This window comes from Pogoniulus pusillus, chromosome 13 (assembly GCF_015220805.1).
Source record: "Pogoniulus pusillus isolate bPogPus1 chromosome 13, bPogPus1.pri, whole genome shotgun sequence".
Classification (NCBI taxonomy): Eukaryota; Metazoa; Chordata; class Aves; order Piciformes; family Lybiidae; genus Pogoniulus; species Pogoniulus pusillus.
Window position 1 is genome coordinate 16,810,864 of NC_087276.1, and position 14,753 is coordinate 16,825,616.

Below are 14,753 nucleotides of genomic sequence, written 5' to 3' on the forward strand. Positions count from 1 at the left end.
GAGGGAAGTTTCGCCCAGCACAGGACCAGTTAGGAACGAGCAGGGCCGCATTCCTGCGCACGTGGGAGCCGGGGAGGAGGAAGCGGCAGGCGGAGGTGTTTCGGTGCCCTGCTTTTCCTGCGCCGTGCTGACTGCCGGCAGCAGCCCCTGTCCCTTCCTGGCTGCCACCAAACGCCCAGCGCCGCAGCCAGAGGCTCAGATGTGCCCCTGCAACGGCCGTCAAAAAAATCCCCCTCCCCCCCTTCCGAAAATGAAGGAGAGTTTCGGCCATTCCCTTTTGCTCTGTGTTCCACTGAGTGTCTCAGCAACTGGAAGAAACTTCCAAAAGTTTTGGCCCCTACTCTCCCCTCATCCAAAGCTAAATCCTGAAGTTCCTCCCTGGCAAACATCGCTGACAAGCCCCCCAGGGCTGAGCAGCTCCATCTCAGCTCCTTTCCTGCAACGGGTGTCCAAAAACCCCTCAGGGCTTTGTGGGGTGCACAGGCAGGAGGAGGCTGCTGTGACGATGCTGCCTTGACCCACACAGCCCCGATGCCTTCCTGAACTATGATGGGCTTGTGCCAGGCGGGACGCGATGGGGTGGCCCAACCCATCTCGAAGCAGGACCCCAGCAGCTGGTGCCAATCTCAAAGCTCTGGGCAGTGGAGTGGGCTTGGCTGGCGGTGATGGGGATGGTGCAGGGTGGAGCAGGGTGAGCTCGACAGAGTGTGGGACCTGTGCCAGGCGAGAGCTTGCCAGGAAAACACGATCCCGTGGTGTGAAACGTGCTCCTCTCCTGCTCCCCTCCCGCGGCAGCGGCGTGAGAGCTTCTTACCCAGGTTAAGTCAACATTATCGCATCGCTGCCTCTGTCGGGGTGCTCACCTCCGTGGAAGGAGCTTCGTGGGTGTTTTAAGGGCTGGAGAGGAGTCACGGGAATGTGGTGGGCTCCATCCCTGAGTGTGGGTCCCTGGAAGCAGCACCATTGAAGATCGGCATCCTCCCCCCACGGCAAGCTCCTGGCGGCCCCGCAGTGGGGGCAAAGCCCTGTCCCCAGCCCAGGCTCCTGTCTGGCAGGACACCTCTGCTTTTTGATGCTCAAAAGGCTTCAGGGGGGCTGGTGGTACAGGGTCTGGGTACCAGCATGAGGTGCACCAGCTCCCGCAGGCGAGAAGGGAGGGCACAGAACAGAGCCGAGAGCGACTGTCGGGAAAGCTGCTGAAAGGCTCATTGGCAAAATAAACACTGCGAAATAACGCCCCCCGCCCCTTCTCCCTGCCTCCGCTCTGAGCTCTGGCTCCAGCAGACCCCGGCTGAGGGGCAAAGCTCGGCACAGCGCTTTGGGCAGGCATCAGCGAGGCACTGGTGCCCAGCAGCACGGCTTGGCGCAGGCTCCTCTGATCCCGTGCCAGCGCGGAGGTGAAATACCTGCGCAGTTTACACAAGACATAGTTTTCCACTACAGCAGCGTTTCTCTCCCTCCTCCCGGTGCTTCACCCAGCAGCTGCAGGTTTGTGGCTCTCAAGGGCACTCCACACAAAAATGAGCCGTGCGGGAGATGTGGGAGATTAGGAGGATTAAGGCTGGAGAGCTGGCTCGGGAGGAGATGAAACGCGAAAACCCTCTGGTGGGCATCTCGCTCCTAAACCCAGCCCTCTGCTTGCCCTCACCAAGAATTTGGGAGCAAGGAGGCTCTGGGGTGGGCACACCTCATGGAGTGAAGCTGGGAGAGAAGCCCCCACGTTCCCTGAGCAGTCAGGAGGGTGTTGCTGCTAGATATGGTGTGGGGGATCCAAAAGCATAACACCCAAATAGTGTTTTTAGAGCAAACAAAGAGGTGCAGAATCTCACGTGGTGGCATCAAAGCAGGTGGGTTGGGTTGCTGCCTCCTCACCTCCCTGGCTCTGGGATGGCAGCCAGCAAAAGCTGGCCAAAGAGGCAGGCTGAGGGATGTGGATGCTGCCTGGCTGGGCACGTCTGCCTCTGCAGTGTGGGGATGTTCACAGCCTGGGAATGACCCACAGAACTGGGAAAATCCTCCTCTCCCTGTGAAACAGGGAAAGCCTGGGCTGCAGCTTGGCCCTGACATGGATGTGTGGCTGCAGCAAGGAGCATGCCAGCCTCCTGGCACTGCCAGCCCAGCCAGCCCACAGGATGAACTGGTGCTGGGGGATCAAATGAATGGTGTTTACCCACGAGAACTGCACAAACTGAATCAGGCTAGCCCCAAAATTTGAGCTAGCCCCTTGGAGCTGAGCTTCCCAAGGACTCAAGCTGTAACCCCCAGAGAAATAGAGCTGTCATGGCTGGCACCTGATAAACCTCAGAAACTTGGCCCCAGCCAGTGCAGAGCCAGGACACTAAACCCAGTTCAGGCTGTTTGCAGGGCTGGTGAGGGAGGCCTGCTGCTATAAACCTGCTCCAGTCTCACTTCATCATCCCCCCGCAGCCTGAGCCTCCTTGCATGATTCCCATGGGCAATTCAATTCTAGCAGGACCCTGCCAGGACACAGCACAGCCAGACCAGGCTCTGGCACAGCCTTGGGTGCTGGTGAGTGTGCTAAATACATCCCTGCTCACCAAAGGCTTGGAGATGCTCAGCTGGATGAGGACATGAGAACCTGAAGCGCTGCTGCTCGGCAGGGTGAGAGCTCAGCTCCCAGCAGGTCAGAGCTCCCTGGGGCTGGTTCCTGGTGAATGATTCACCACCAAAATGCAGCTGGCAAAGTTTACAAGCATGGCCAGACCACCCCAGTGCCACGGAGCCTCCAGGAGCCTCCCCACCACAAGCTGGTGTGCTCAGATCCAGTAAGGAACCTGTCTCTCACCCCCCCAAAAGCAGGCAGGAGGACAACTCCCACCACACCAGGATGAAGGAAGCTCTCCCACAAGCACACAGAGACTTGCCTTGTGCTGTCACCACCGGGTCTTGCCGCCTCTCAGCACTCCAGAAAGGTGAAGCTCCATCCAGGCAGGAATGTCTCACCATCCAGAGGGCTCTGTGCCTGGAACTGGAGCAGAGGAGATGCAGCACACGCAGGCGATCAGGATCAATAGGTCACAGTATGCACTGACTTGCCCCTAGAAAGAAAATCAGCAGAGGATTTGGGACTGGTGGGGAAGCTACAATCAGGCCTTTAATCCCAGATGGGCACAAAATCCAGGGATAAAAGGGCCAGAGATGGTCCTAATTGCTTGAGTCCTGAGTGCTTGGAGATGTGTGGACAAAACCTCTTAAGCTGCAGCAGGCCTGGGGAAGGCATCTCAATGCCTTCTTGCTGCCCACACAACTGAACTCCCCCACAAGGCCAAGAGGATTCCACTTTGTAGGGGGCATCTGCCTCGGTGCACACGAGGGCAGTGCTGGCACCAGCTTCATGCCACAGGGAAAGAGTCCCCTGGCTGGAGCCATGGTGCTCAGCACAACAGCCACTCCCAAAGGCAGAAACCACCCAGGAGATGCTGGGCCACAGCCGGTGTTGGAGGGAGGCTGGGGGAGGAGGCAGCCACCTTCCTTGGTTGTACCTTCACGTCTGTGTCACAGAATTGGTGACAGCTGTCAGTTGGATGGGACCTTTAAAGCTCATCCAGTCAAATGCCCCTGCAGCCAGCAGGGACAGCTGCAACTACAGCGGGGTGCTCAGAGCCCCAAACAGCCTGACCTGCAGTGGTCCCAGGCATGAAACAAATAACCAGTTCTCTGTGCAAGCTGTGCCAGGATCTCCAGAAAGTGTAGCCAGCAGGGCAAGGGAGTCTCCTGCCCCTCCACTCTGCCCTAGAGAGGCCAGTGCTGGAGTCCTGGGTCCAGGTCTGGGCTCCCCAGTTCAGGAGACAGAGAAGTGCTGGACAGAGTCCAGGGCAGGCTGCAAAGCTGCTGAGGGGCCTGGAGCAGCTCTGGGAGCAGCAAAGGCTGAGAGCCCTGGGGCTGAGAGCCTGCAGAAGGGCAGCCCCAGAGGGCATCTGAGCAATGCTCAGTAAGAGCTAAGGGAGCTGTGGGGGGCAAGAGGCTGGGGCCAGACTCTTGTCAGCGGTGACCAGGAACAGGAGAAGGGACAAGGGGCACAAATTGGCAGTCAGGAGGTTGCATCTGAGCAGGAGGAGAAAGCTGTTTGTTGTGAGGGTGCTGGAGGCCTGGAGCAGGCTGCCCAGAGAGGCTGTGGAGTGTCCTTGTGTGGAGAGCTTCCAAGGGCAGCTGGGCACTGTGCTGCTGGGCAAGCTGCTGTGGGTGCCCTGCTTGAGCATGGAATTGGAGTGGATGATCTCCAGAGGTCCCTTCCAACCTCACACTGTGGGATTCTGGGAGTCAGTCTCACCACCCTTAGCATGAGCAATCTCTCCCTTCTCTTTAGTCTAACTCTCCCTCTTTTCAGTTAAAGCCATCACTCCTGGCCATTCCTGACCGCTAAGGGCTGAAGAACCACTCCAGCTGCTCTTCACCTGTTCCCTGATTAGCCTTGCACTGTAAGGGGGAGGGGGGCGTGGGGTATCCCTACCTAAGCCCCTTTCAGTCAGGATTGGAACTGGGAGCACTGGGCTCCTCCAAACCGCCCGTGGGAGCACCGGGCGAGGATGCTGCGGGGTGGGGCGGGTTGGGGCAGGCAGGGGGCAGGCAGGAGGCAGGCAGGAGGCGGTGCTGCCCGATGCCCGCCTCCCTCCCGGCTCTGCCCGGCCCCGGTGGCGGAGCAGAAGCTGCGGGCGGCGGCGGGGGAAAGCGGGAGAAGGCTACGGGCTGGGAGCTCCGGGGCCGGGAACGCGATGCACTCGCTCTTCAGGAAACGCAACAAAGGGAAATACAGCCCCTCCGTGCAGAAAAAGAGGTGAGTGCTCGACCCCGGCCAGCCCTGCTTCGCCCAGGCCAAGCAGCTTCGCCAGCTCGGGGCTCCCAGCCCGCAGCATCCCCGCCCGGAGCCGGGCTCTGGGGAGTCTGGGCACCCCTCGGGCTGTGGGAGCTTCCCCCGAGGTGTGGGTACCCCCCTACGCGTAGAGCGTCTCCCTCGAGTTGTGGGCATCCCCCAGATGTGGGTGCCCCGTGAAGTGTGGGAACCTTCCCCGAGGTATGGACACACACACACACTCCCCCAAAGCTGTGAGCAGCCCCTCAGATGTGGGCACCGCCCGAGGTGTGGGAATCTCTCCCGAGGTGTGGGCACACCCCGAGCTGGGTCTACCTCTGTGCTGCTCGGCGAAGGCACCGCGATGGTTTTTCTCCGGTCCCCCTCGCGGTGGTGGCAGTTGTGGGGAGCAGGTTCCTTCGCTTCCCAGGCGTGTGCTGGGTTCCATTTTAAGGGGACCAAAAGTCTGGTTGTCCTCAGCCTTCCTCCGCTTGCTCCGCCAGCACCGAGTCTTCTTCAGCTGATTTCCTTTTCCTCAGCTCTGTCTGCTGGGGTGGAGACACTTCTCAGCTGTACCGGTGGGAAAAAAGAGCAGCAAGTTGAGAGCTCCCCGAGAGAGTCTCTGCAAAAAGGCAAAAGGGGTGCAAAGTTCACCTCCCTAGCAAGGCTTGGCCCCTGTCTGGGCTGTGCTGCCTTGATGGAGATGGGGGGCTGCAGAGTGGGGAGTCCCAGCCCCTGCCTGCACAAGGCTGGCGGCACAAGGAGCAGTTTTCCAAAGAGGTGGAATGCTGGGATCCAGGCAGCACGTCCTGCGCTGCCCAGAGGAGGTGCAGGAGCTCTGGAGCATGCTGAGAGGGGAAATTCAAGCCCAGGGCTTGTTGATCCCTCTCCATCCCTCTCCTTTGCCACCTGTCTTGGCTGGTGGGCTTGGAGCAGCCACTTAGCTTGCAAAGATTTGGGAAGGCAATTGGGGAGTTGGCAAAGGGACTGAAGTGCCTTCGGGGACCCAGTAAAAAGGAGCAGTTAACCCCAAAATACTGATGCCTTCTAAGGTGGGGAGCCTCTTGCTGCCCCCTGCCCGCGGGTGTGAAGAAGAGGTGCTCCCCAAGGGAGGAGGGAGCTGCCTGGGCACAGTGGGTGCTAAGCTCTGGCATTTGCTGTGCTCCCTCCGTTCAGGCTGAGGCTTCAGCCCTGGTGACAGGCTCCTCCGGCAGACCCAGCTGGCTCAGCAGGGCTGCCCAGGCTGCTGCTCCCAAAGCCTGGGGCACGTTCTGCTGCTAGCTCCTGCCCTGGGGAGGGCTGGCAGGAGGAAACGGGGTGGCACAGAGCCCTCTGAGGCTCAGCATGCGCCCCAAGTGATGGCCCCAGTGGCCGAAGGATGGCGTGAGTAGCTGGTGGCATTCCTGCTCTTTGAGGTTTGGAAGGTTTGGAGACGTGAAACATCGCGTTTGGGGCAACATCTTGGGATGCTGGGAGGCAGGAGGAGATCCACTCTGTGCTGGATCCTCACCCTGGGGTCCCCAGTGCTGCAGCGGGGGTCCCGAGCCTTGCAGTTGGGTACCCTGCGCTCCCGCCCCCGGCCGGCGGACAGGGCTGGGGACGACGGTCGTGCCTCTGCCGCCCTGCCTGCCAGCCCTGCCCGCTCTGGGCAGGAGCCAAAGCACCTCTGAAGGCCGAAGTCGTGATTTTTTTTCTTATTTTTTTCCGGCTGGCTTGCTGGCAGCTGAGGAAGCAGCTCAGGGCTGTGGCCTTGGGCCACCCTCCCTCCCCGCACCCCAACTGGCCGCGCACCTCGGGGAGGGCTGCGCTCATTAGCCCCAATTTGTTAATTCCTGCGTTGGAGTTTACAAACATCTGGGAAACCAGGGAACACTCCCACCGTTGGGAAGCAGCCCCAGCATCGAGACGGGGAAGCCGGGGCCGGACCGGTTGAGCAACTTGGTGGAGAAGGGTTGCGAGGAAGCAAGGAGCTGCTGCCTCCCCGGCCCGGCTCCGGGCGCTGCCGGGCTCCCAGCCGGCGCCCGCCCAGTTCTGCTGCTGGAAGAGCAGAGCCAGGCTGTGAACATCAGCTGGCCGCCCCCGCCGCCCACTGGCACTCGGCTTTCGACACTGGGAACAGCCCGGCCCCGTCCTGCGCTCCGCTGGGGCTGCACCTTAGACGAGGGCTTGGTGCCAAGGCGCTGCCGGCGACTGCGCCTCCGGAGCGCGGCGGTGACAGGGCGAGGACTGAGCACCAGTTTGGCAGCTGTGCAAGGGCACTGGAGCGTTTCCTGCAAGCAAGAGGAGCTGAGGCCGTGAGAGCAGCTGATTCAGGTGGGGCTTGCCCAGGGATCAGGGCATTTTTGTTTCGATTGGGAAAGATCTCTAAGCTCATCCAGTCCAACTGTTGTCCAACTCGATCAAAGCTAGGGCTAAGCCATGGCCCTCTGCACCACTTCTCTTCCTCTTTCAAGCCCCATTGGTCATCGGCATTCAACCACCTCCCTGGGCAGTGTTTGAGAACCTTTTCAGTGAAGGAGTTTCTTCTAATGCCCAACCTAAAGCTCACTTGGTGCAGCTGGAGGCCATTTCCTCTCATCTTATGGCTTGCTACTAGGGAGAAGAGACCAGTCCCCACCTGGCTGCAGCCTCCTCTCAGGGAGCTGGAGAGCAATGAGGTCTCCCCTCAGTCTCCTATTCTCGAGGCTCAATACTCCCAGCTCCCTCAGCTGCTCCTCATCAGACCTGTTCCCCAGAGCCTTCATCAGCTTCATTGCCAAAGTACCATCCCACAGCACTTTGTAGCATGGTGAGTAGCTGCTGTGAGTCCTGGTGGCTTCCTCAGCCCCTCTGTGATGGGATCATCTTGATGAGCAGCACCAGAGCCTCAAGATCTCTGTGAGGCTGTGCAGCTCAAGGCAGTTGCTTGTCTCCTTGTCCCCCGGGATGCAGACAGCCACCCTTCCCCAGCCCCAGGCTGCTCCTTCAGTCTCCCACTCACAGCACCTTGGAGCATCAGGGCTTTGAGTGGCTCCTCTGCCTCTCCTCAAGCTGCTTGCAGCCTGCCCAGGGGCTGAAAACTCAGGGTGGGCAGGAGGTTTCCTTGCTTCATTTCTGCTGCCATGCCAGAGACTAGGAAGGAGCCATTTAGGCAGCTGCCTCCACATCTTGAGGCTGGTTGGCCTCATGCTCACATGCTTGGAGGCTTTAGGAGGGCAAAGGCAGGGAAAGCAGAGGAGTGACATCAAATCCTGCAAAGCCACAGAGGTTTGAAGATGATTCGATGCTGAGTCCTCGAACCTACTGCAGCTCCCCTGTCCTCAGCAACACCAGCTGAGTCTTGGAGAACACCAGCCATGGTCTGTGCCACTGCTTGGCTGGAGGATGTCCAGAACAATGCTTAGTGCCAAGCAGCCTGGCCCACATCCATCTCCTAACATCATGTGCAGCACCAGCAGGTTCTTCACCTCTGTGTTCAGGGGATACTCCTCAGCAGCTCTCTCTGAGGCTGGTGAGCAGCACCAGGGTCTGAGTCTTTCCCTAGCAATACCTGGCCAGGAGAGAGTCAGGTTGGACAATAAGAACAATTTCTGTCCTTCAGGGCTGGTTAGGGACTGGCAAAGGCTGCCCAGGAAGGTGGTGGAACCCCCATTCCTGAAGGTGTTCAAGGAACCTGTGGCCATGGCACTTGGGGACAGGATTTAGTGGCCGTGGTGGTGCTGGGTTGCTGGTTGAATTGGATGAGCTTGGAGGCCTTTTCCAACCCAAACCATGCTATGATTCTGTGATTTGCTTCGTGTCTGACCGGGGCTTGTGGTCTCCAGGCCCCCATTTGGCATGCCAGTAGGCATGTGGGCATCTCCCTGCCTGGTCTGAGGAGTATGGATGATGACATAGCTTTCGCCTCATGGATTTGGTTGCTGCTCTTGCTCGTCCCACCCCAGTAGTGCAAGGCCTGTGGGGGCTGAGCTGGATGATCTTTAAAGGTCCCTTCTAACCCAAACCAGTCTGTGAGTCCATGGGGATTCATCTGGAACTGGCCATGACTGCTGCATTGTTAGCACATCACTGACCCCCAGCAGAGTGGGGATTGGAAGAGACCTCTGGAGGTCATCCTGCCCAACCCTCCTGCTAAAGCAGGGGCACCCACAGCAGCTTGCCCAGGGATGGGAGGAAACCATCACCCTCCTTTGCTGCTACCTTCACCAAGCACTCATCAGGTTTAGAAAGCAGGAGGTTGGCTTCTCTTTTAGTAAGTCCAGGCTTGGGAGATAGGAAACAACTTAGCCTTGTGGAGTGACTGCTGGAGCTCATGCTCCTGCCAGCAGCAAAGGCAAAGATCCTTGAGATGCCCTACTGAAAGCATCTTTCCTGGAGGACTCCCAGCCCTGGAGACCCTTGTCCCTGACTAAAAGGGGGTGTAGGCAGACAGGGCAGAAGCCAGGAGGGGTGACGCCCATTTCTGGAGGCTGTTGGGTAGGGCTGGAGCCAGCAGGTGAGTCAGGGGAGCTGCTCTGTATTTATGGTGGAGCAAGGCTCAGGCTGCCTGCCCTGCTTCTGCTGTCATCTCAAGCACAGCACAGCTGTGCATCACGGAGTCACTTCAGCTGGCAAAGCCCTTTCAGCTCACCCAGTCCAACCATTGCCTGACTCTGCCCAGGCTGGGCTGAGCCATGGCCCTCAGCACTGCATCTCTGTCTCTTGGCAACACTTTCTGGGATGGGTACTCAACCACCTCCCTGGGCAGCATTTGGGGACCCTTTCAGTGAAGAAGTCTCTTCTAATGTCCAACCTGCAGCTCCCCTGGGCAACCTGAGGCCATTTCCTCTTGTCCTATCACTCAGGAGGAGAGACCAACTCCTACTTGTCTCCAATCTCCTTTCAAGGAGTTATAGGACATGAGCTGGTCTCCCCCCAGCCCTCTTTTCATGGGGGACAATGAAGAAAAGTGAACAAGGAACCTGGAAACAGGTTTGCCCAGGGAGGTGTTCAAGGCTAGGCTGGATGAGGCCTTGGACAGCTTGGGCTGGGGGAGGTGTCCCTGCCCATGGGAGGGGGTTGGCACTGGATGATCCTGAAGGTTCCTTCCAAGCCAACCCATTGGATGATTCTATGACTCAGCACAGCAGCTCTGCTGTCCAGCTACACCCTGCCATGGGAAGCCTGACAGGAGGCTTCTCCACAGTTTACAGCCAGATCTTGATCTCTTCCAACCCTGAATTCCTCCAGCCCAGCCCTGTCTCCTCCACAGTTTCACCTCTGTGGTATAAGAAGTGGCACAAGGGAATGTGAGAGCTGCAGCTGGAGGAGTTTTAAGGGCATTTAAAGTTCTCTGCTGTGAGCTTCTGCAGAGTTCTTGTGGTTTTAGTCCCTCCTAAAGTCCAGCCTCCAGCAGCAGTGCTCACCTGGGTGTGTTTGATATGGAGTCTGTGTAACTGGGAATTGAATGGAGATGGCATTGACAGCAGCTTATCAATAGCTAGAAGGATGAGAGGCTGGGCCCAGGCTCTCGTCAGTGGAGCCCAGGGAGAAGATGAGGGCCAGTTGGCAAAAACTGGCAGCCAGGAGGTTCCATGTGAGCAGGAGGAGAAAGCTATTTGGTGTGAGGGTGCTGGGGGCCTGGAGCAGGCTGCCCAGAGAGGCTGTGGAGTGTCCTTGTGTGGAGAGCTTCCAAGGGCAGCTGGGCACTGTGCTGCTGGGCAAGCTGCTGTGGGTGCCCTGCTTGAGCATGGAATTGGAGTGGATGATCTCCAGAGGTCCCTTCCAACCCCATCCTGCTGGTACTGGGTGGTCACTGCCTGTCTGTGCATCCCAGTAGCAGGCTGCAGTAAGTGGGACCAGGATCAGTGCTCAGATCCCATCCTCAGCTGATGTGCTTGTCCCTGCCTTGGTGGGGAAGCTCCTGACATGGGCCTGTTTCCCAGCAGGAGACCAAGGTCTGGCCAGTGCTGAGCTGGGGGAAGGAGCAGGACAGAGCCCTTCCCATTAACCCTCCCAGCAAGGCTCTGATTCATGGCACAAGCTCCCAGGAGGAGCCTGCCAGGGGCCTGCAGTCAACCCAACCAGTCAGAGCTCCAGGAGCAGTCATTTGAACATCTTTCCTAGGGAGGGTTAGTGAGATAACCTCCTTCTGGGGGAGAAGAAAAACAAGACAGAGAAGTCAAAGTGGCTTCCTGACACCTGCCAGCAAGTGTCATGCCAGGGGGTGAAGCTGCAGGCACCATGGAGGTGCCAGTCCTGGGGAAGTTTGCTCCTGAAGGTGCTCATGTCACTGAGGGTGCAGCCTGATGGGCAGGGAGAAAAAACAGGACTAGAGAAAATAAAAAGTCCAGTTTCCAGCAGCAAAGTGGCCAGAACCCAATAATTGTCCTCAGGTTTGTCTGTTGAGGACCAAACTTCATAAGGGAAAAAAAGACATCCCAAAGCAAAAACCCAAATCTAAGAGCAAAAACCCAAATCTGAGAACAAAACCCTAAGCAACAAAACCCCAAACTCTGAGAACTGAAACTCAAATCTAAGTAAAAAAAGGAACCCTAAGAACTACAACCTAAATTAAGAACAAACTCCCAGATCCTAGTAAAAAAAGCCAAACCCTAAGAACAAAACCCCAAATGTAAGTAAAAACCCAAACCCTAAGAATGAAAGCCCCAGATCTAAGTAAATAAAACCCCAAACCCTAAGAACTAAGCCCCCAAATCTAAGTTAAAAACCCCAAACCCGTGCCCCTCTGCCACAAAGAGCATCACAACCCCTGCCCCCCCAAGGGTGCCACTCAGGGGCAGGACTGTGGTCAATGGCTGCAGGGATTTCTGCCTCTGTGCTGCTCCCCAGCTGGAGGAAACCCTAAAATTCCCTCCTCCCCAAACCCTTTCCTCATGTGAATTATCTCAGGCTGTTCACCCCAGCAGTGGCTGCAGAAGATGAGCAACAACTCCTCTGTCCAGGGCAGCTTTTGCTGCCTGATATCACTTTTTCCTTTCTATCAGATAATGGCCAAGTTCTCCACAATTGGCACAGACACTTCTTTTCCAGGCTTTTCTCTTTCTGTTTCTGGCTTTTCTCTTTCTTTCCCCCCTTGCCCTTCCCACCCAGCCTGATCTCTTTTAGCAGCTCTGCCTTTCCCTTCCCTCTTTGCTCCTGCCCCTGCCTGCTCTCGCTGTGCTGCCCTCCCCAGCTGGTCTATGCCCAAACTCTGCCCTTCTCCCTCCCCAACCATGCCTTCATTTTGGCCTTTTCCTTCCAAAGCCTGGTTGCACTCTCAGCTCTTCCATCCAAATCCCATCCTCATGCTTCTGCCAGGCTGGCCAAGGATACCTCAGCTCTTTGCCCACCACCTCGTGCTTCTGCATCTTCCTCCTCTCAGCAGATGAAGGAGATGGAGAATCAGAGCCACAGGACTGGTGAGGTTGGCAGAGACCTTTGAGCTCATCCAGTCCAAGCACCCACCCAGATCCCCCAAGCCAACCACTACTGCTCAGTCACTGCACCACCTCTCTCAGGAGAACATCCACAGCTCTTCCCTAGAGTCTCTCCTAGATGGATGCATTCCTCCATCCCCTGGCATGGATATCTGACCTTTCCCAACCAATCACTCTGGCACTCTGACAGATGGATACAGAGATCATGCTTCTCCTCATGCTCTGTTAACCAGCTGAGGACTCAGGGAATGCCAGACTGGAAAGGAACCCAGGGATCATCATAGAATGATAGAATGGTTTAGGTTGGAAGGGACTTCAAAGCTCATCCAGTTCCAACCCCCCACCATAGGCAGAGACACCTCCTACTAGAACAGGTCACTCAAGGCCTCATCCAATCTGGCCTTCAACACCTACAGGGAGGGCCACACTGCTCTTTCTGCAGCCCAGCACACAGTTGCTGTCTGGGCTGCACTCACACTGCAGGCTCATGTTGAGCTTTTCATCACCCCAGACCCCCAGGTCCTGTTCCTCAGGGCTGCTCTCAGCCATTCCCCACCCAGCCTGGAGCTGTGCTTGGGACTGCACCCACCCAGGTGCAGGACCTCACCCTTGGCCTTGTGAATGCCCTGAGGTTGGCCTGGGCACACCTCTGCATCCTGCCCAGGTCCCTCTGGATGGATCCCTGCCCTCTAGTAAGTCGACTGTGCCACACAGCTTGGTGCCAGCTGCAAACCTGCTGAAGGTGCACTGATTCCTCTGTCCATGCCAGCATTGACCCCTGAGGGAGCCACTTGCACTGGTCTGCAGGTGGACATTGTGCCCTTGGTCACCACTCTCTGCCTGCCACCATCCAGGCAATTCCTTACCCAGCAGTGCTCCACCCAGCAAATCTGTGTGTTTCATTTGGTGACCAGGATCCCATGTGGGACAGAGTCAAATGCCTTACTCAGCTGCAGGTAGCTGATGTCAGTTGCCCTTCCCTTGTCCACTCTTGCTGTGACTGCATCATAAAAAGCCACTAACCTGATCAGGCATGCTCTGCCCTTGGTGAAGCCATTGCTGGGTACCACCAATCACCTCTGCTTTGTTATCCATTTGCCTCAGCAGAGCCTTCATCTGGTCCAGCTTTGAAGGAGGGGACAGGCAGGTTATTAACAGAGGTTTCATATCAATAAGCAGAGGCTTACAGACCGCTTTGGGTTGGAAGGGACCTTCAAGATCATCCAGTTCCAACTCCCTGCCATGGGCAGGGACACCTCCCACCAGCCCAGGTCGCTCAAGGCCTCATCCAACCTGACCCTGAACACCTCCAGGCCAAGAGTCAGGGTTAGGGTTAATGTCAATGCCCAAGGTGGTTGATGAAGTGGCACTGAAGTGCCAAGGGTGCAGAAATAGAGAAAGGAGTCTCAGAACAGAGTGGGTGTGGAGGAGGAGCTCCATCAATGCTGTGGTGTCTCTCTGGAGATCCAGCTCCTGTGGGGAGGTTTTATTTGATTTCCCTGTACCCAAACCTCAGCTGGTGACAGCCACCAGCTCCTTGTGACTCTCACCTAAACCACAGAGGTGGGGAGAGCAAGCAGCTCTTCTTGCATGCGTCAGGGAAGCCAAGGCTGAGCCCAGCCATGCCCACGATACAACCAAGCATGTCCCTGCTTGCTCTGAGGGAGCTTCGCGTCCTCCTCTCTCTGGCCACCCAGATACTGCAGATGGAAGCAGGAGTTTCTGTCTCACTGGGCAAACTGTCCTCTCCAGGGCAGAGAAACTCATCCTCTGCCCTCCCTGTTCCCCCTCCCTCTGCTCCCTGCAGTGATGGAGAAGGGGTTGCCATCGCCAGGGTACCGCTGGAGGTGGAGGGTGGCTATGCTCTGCTGCTGGGGTCACCAAGTGGGTGGGTGGAATCCATCTGGCAGGCTGCAGGCAGCCCCAGCTCATAGGGATGATTAGAGCTTTTGGCCCAGACTCGGAAGATGAGTGGGGACAGAGAGACAAGAGGTGCATCCCCATCCTCATCCTGATCCAGCCTGGTTCTGAGGACAAGAGGCACATCCCCATCCTGGCACAGCCTAGTTGTGAGGACAAGAGGCACATCCTCATCCTGACACCGCCTGGTTGAGAGAACAAGAGGCACATCCTCATCTTGATCCAGCCTGATTGTGAGGACAAGAGGCACATCCTCATCTTGATCCAGCCTGATTGTGAGGACAAGAGGCACATCCTCATCTTGATCCAGCCTGATTGTGAGGACAAGAGGCACATCCTCATCTTGACCCAGCCTGGTTGAGAGAACAAGAGGCACATCCTCATCCTGACCCAGCCTGGTTGAGAGAACAAGAGGCACATCCTCATCCTGACCCAGCCTGGTTGAGAGAACAAGAGGCACATCCTCATCCTGACCCAGCCTGGTTGAGAGAACAAGAGGCACATCCTCATCCTGACCCAGCCTGGTTGTTTCAGCAGCATGGCCATGGAGGATGGCCCTGGCAAAGCTGGTACTTGAACAAGAGGATTAGGGCCAGGGTTCCCAGCACCCAGGATCAGTTTTGCTG

The 14,753-nt window shown here is 57.3% G+C and overlaps 1 protein-coding gene across 1 annotated transcript in view; it reads left to right on the forward strand.

Annotated features, from left to right (window-relative positions):
• The first annotated feature begins 4,678 nt into the window (after positions 1 to 4,678).
• PPL (periplakin) overlaps positions 4,679 to 14,753 on the forward strand; it is a 36,933-nt gene continuing 26,858 nt past the window's right edge. Inside the window, exon 1 of the mRNA XM_064153172.1 lies at positions 4,679 to 4,795. Coding sequence (XP_064009242.1) covers positions 4,734 to 4,795 — 62 coding nt within the window. The 5' untranslated portion in view covers positions 4,679 to 4,733. The remainder of the gene's footprint in view (positions 4,796 to 14,753) is intronic.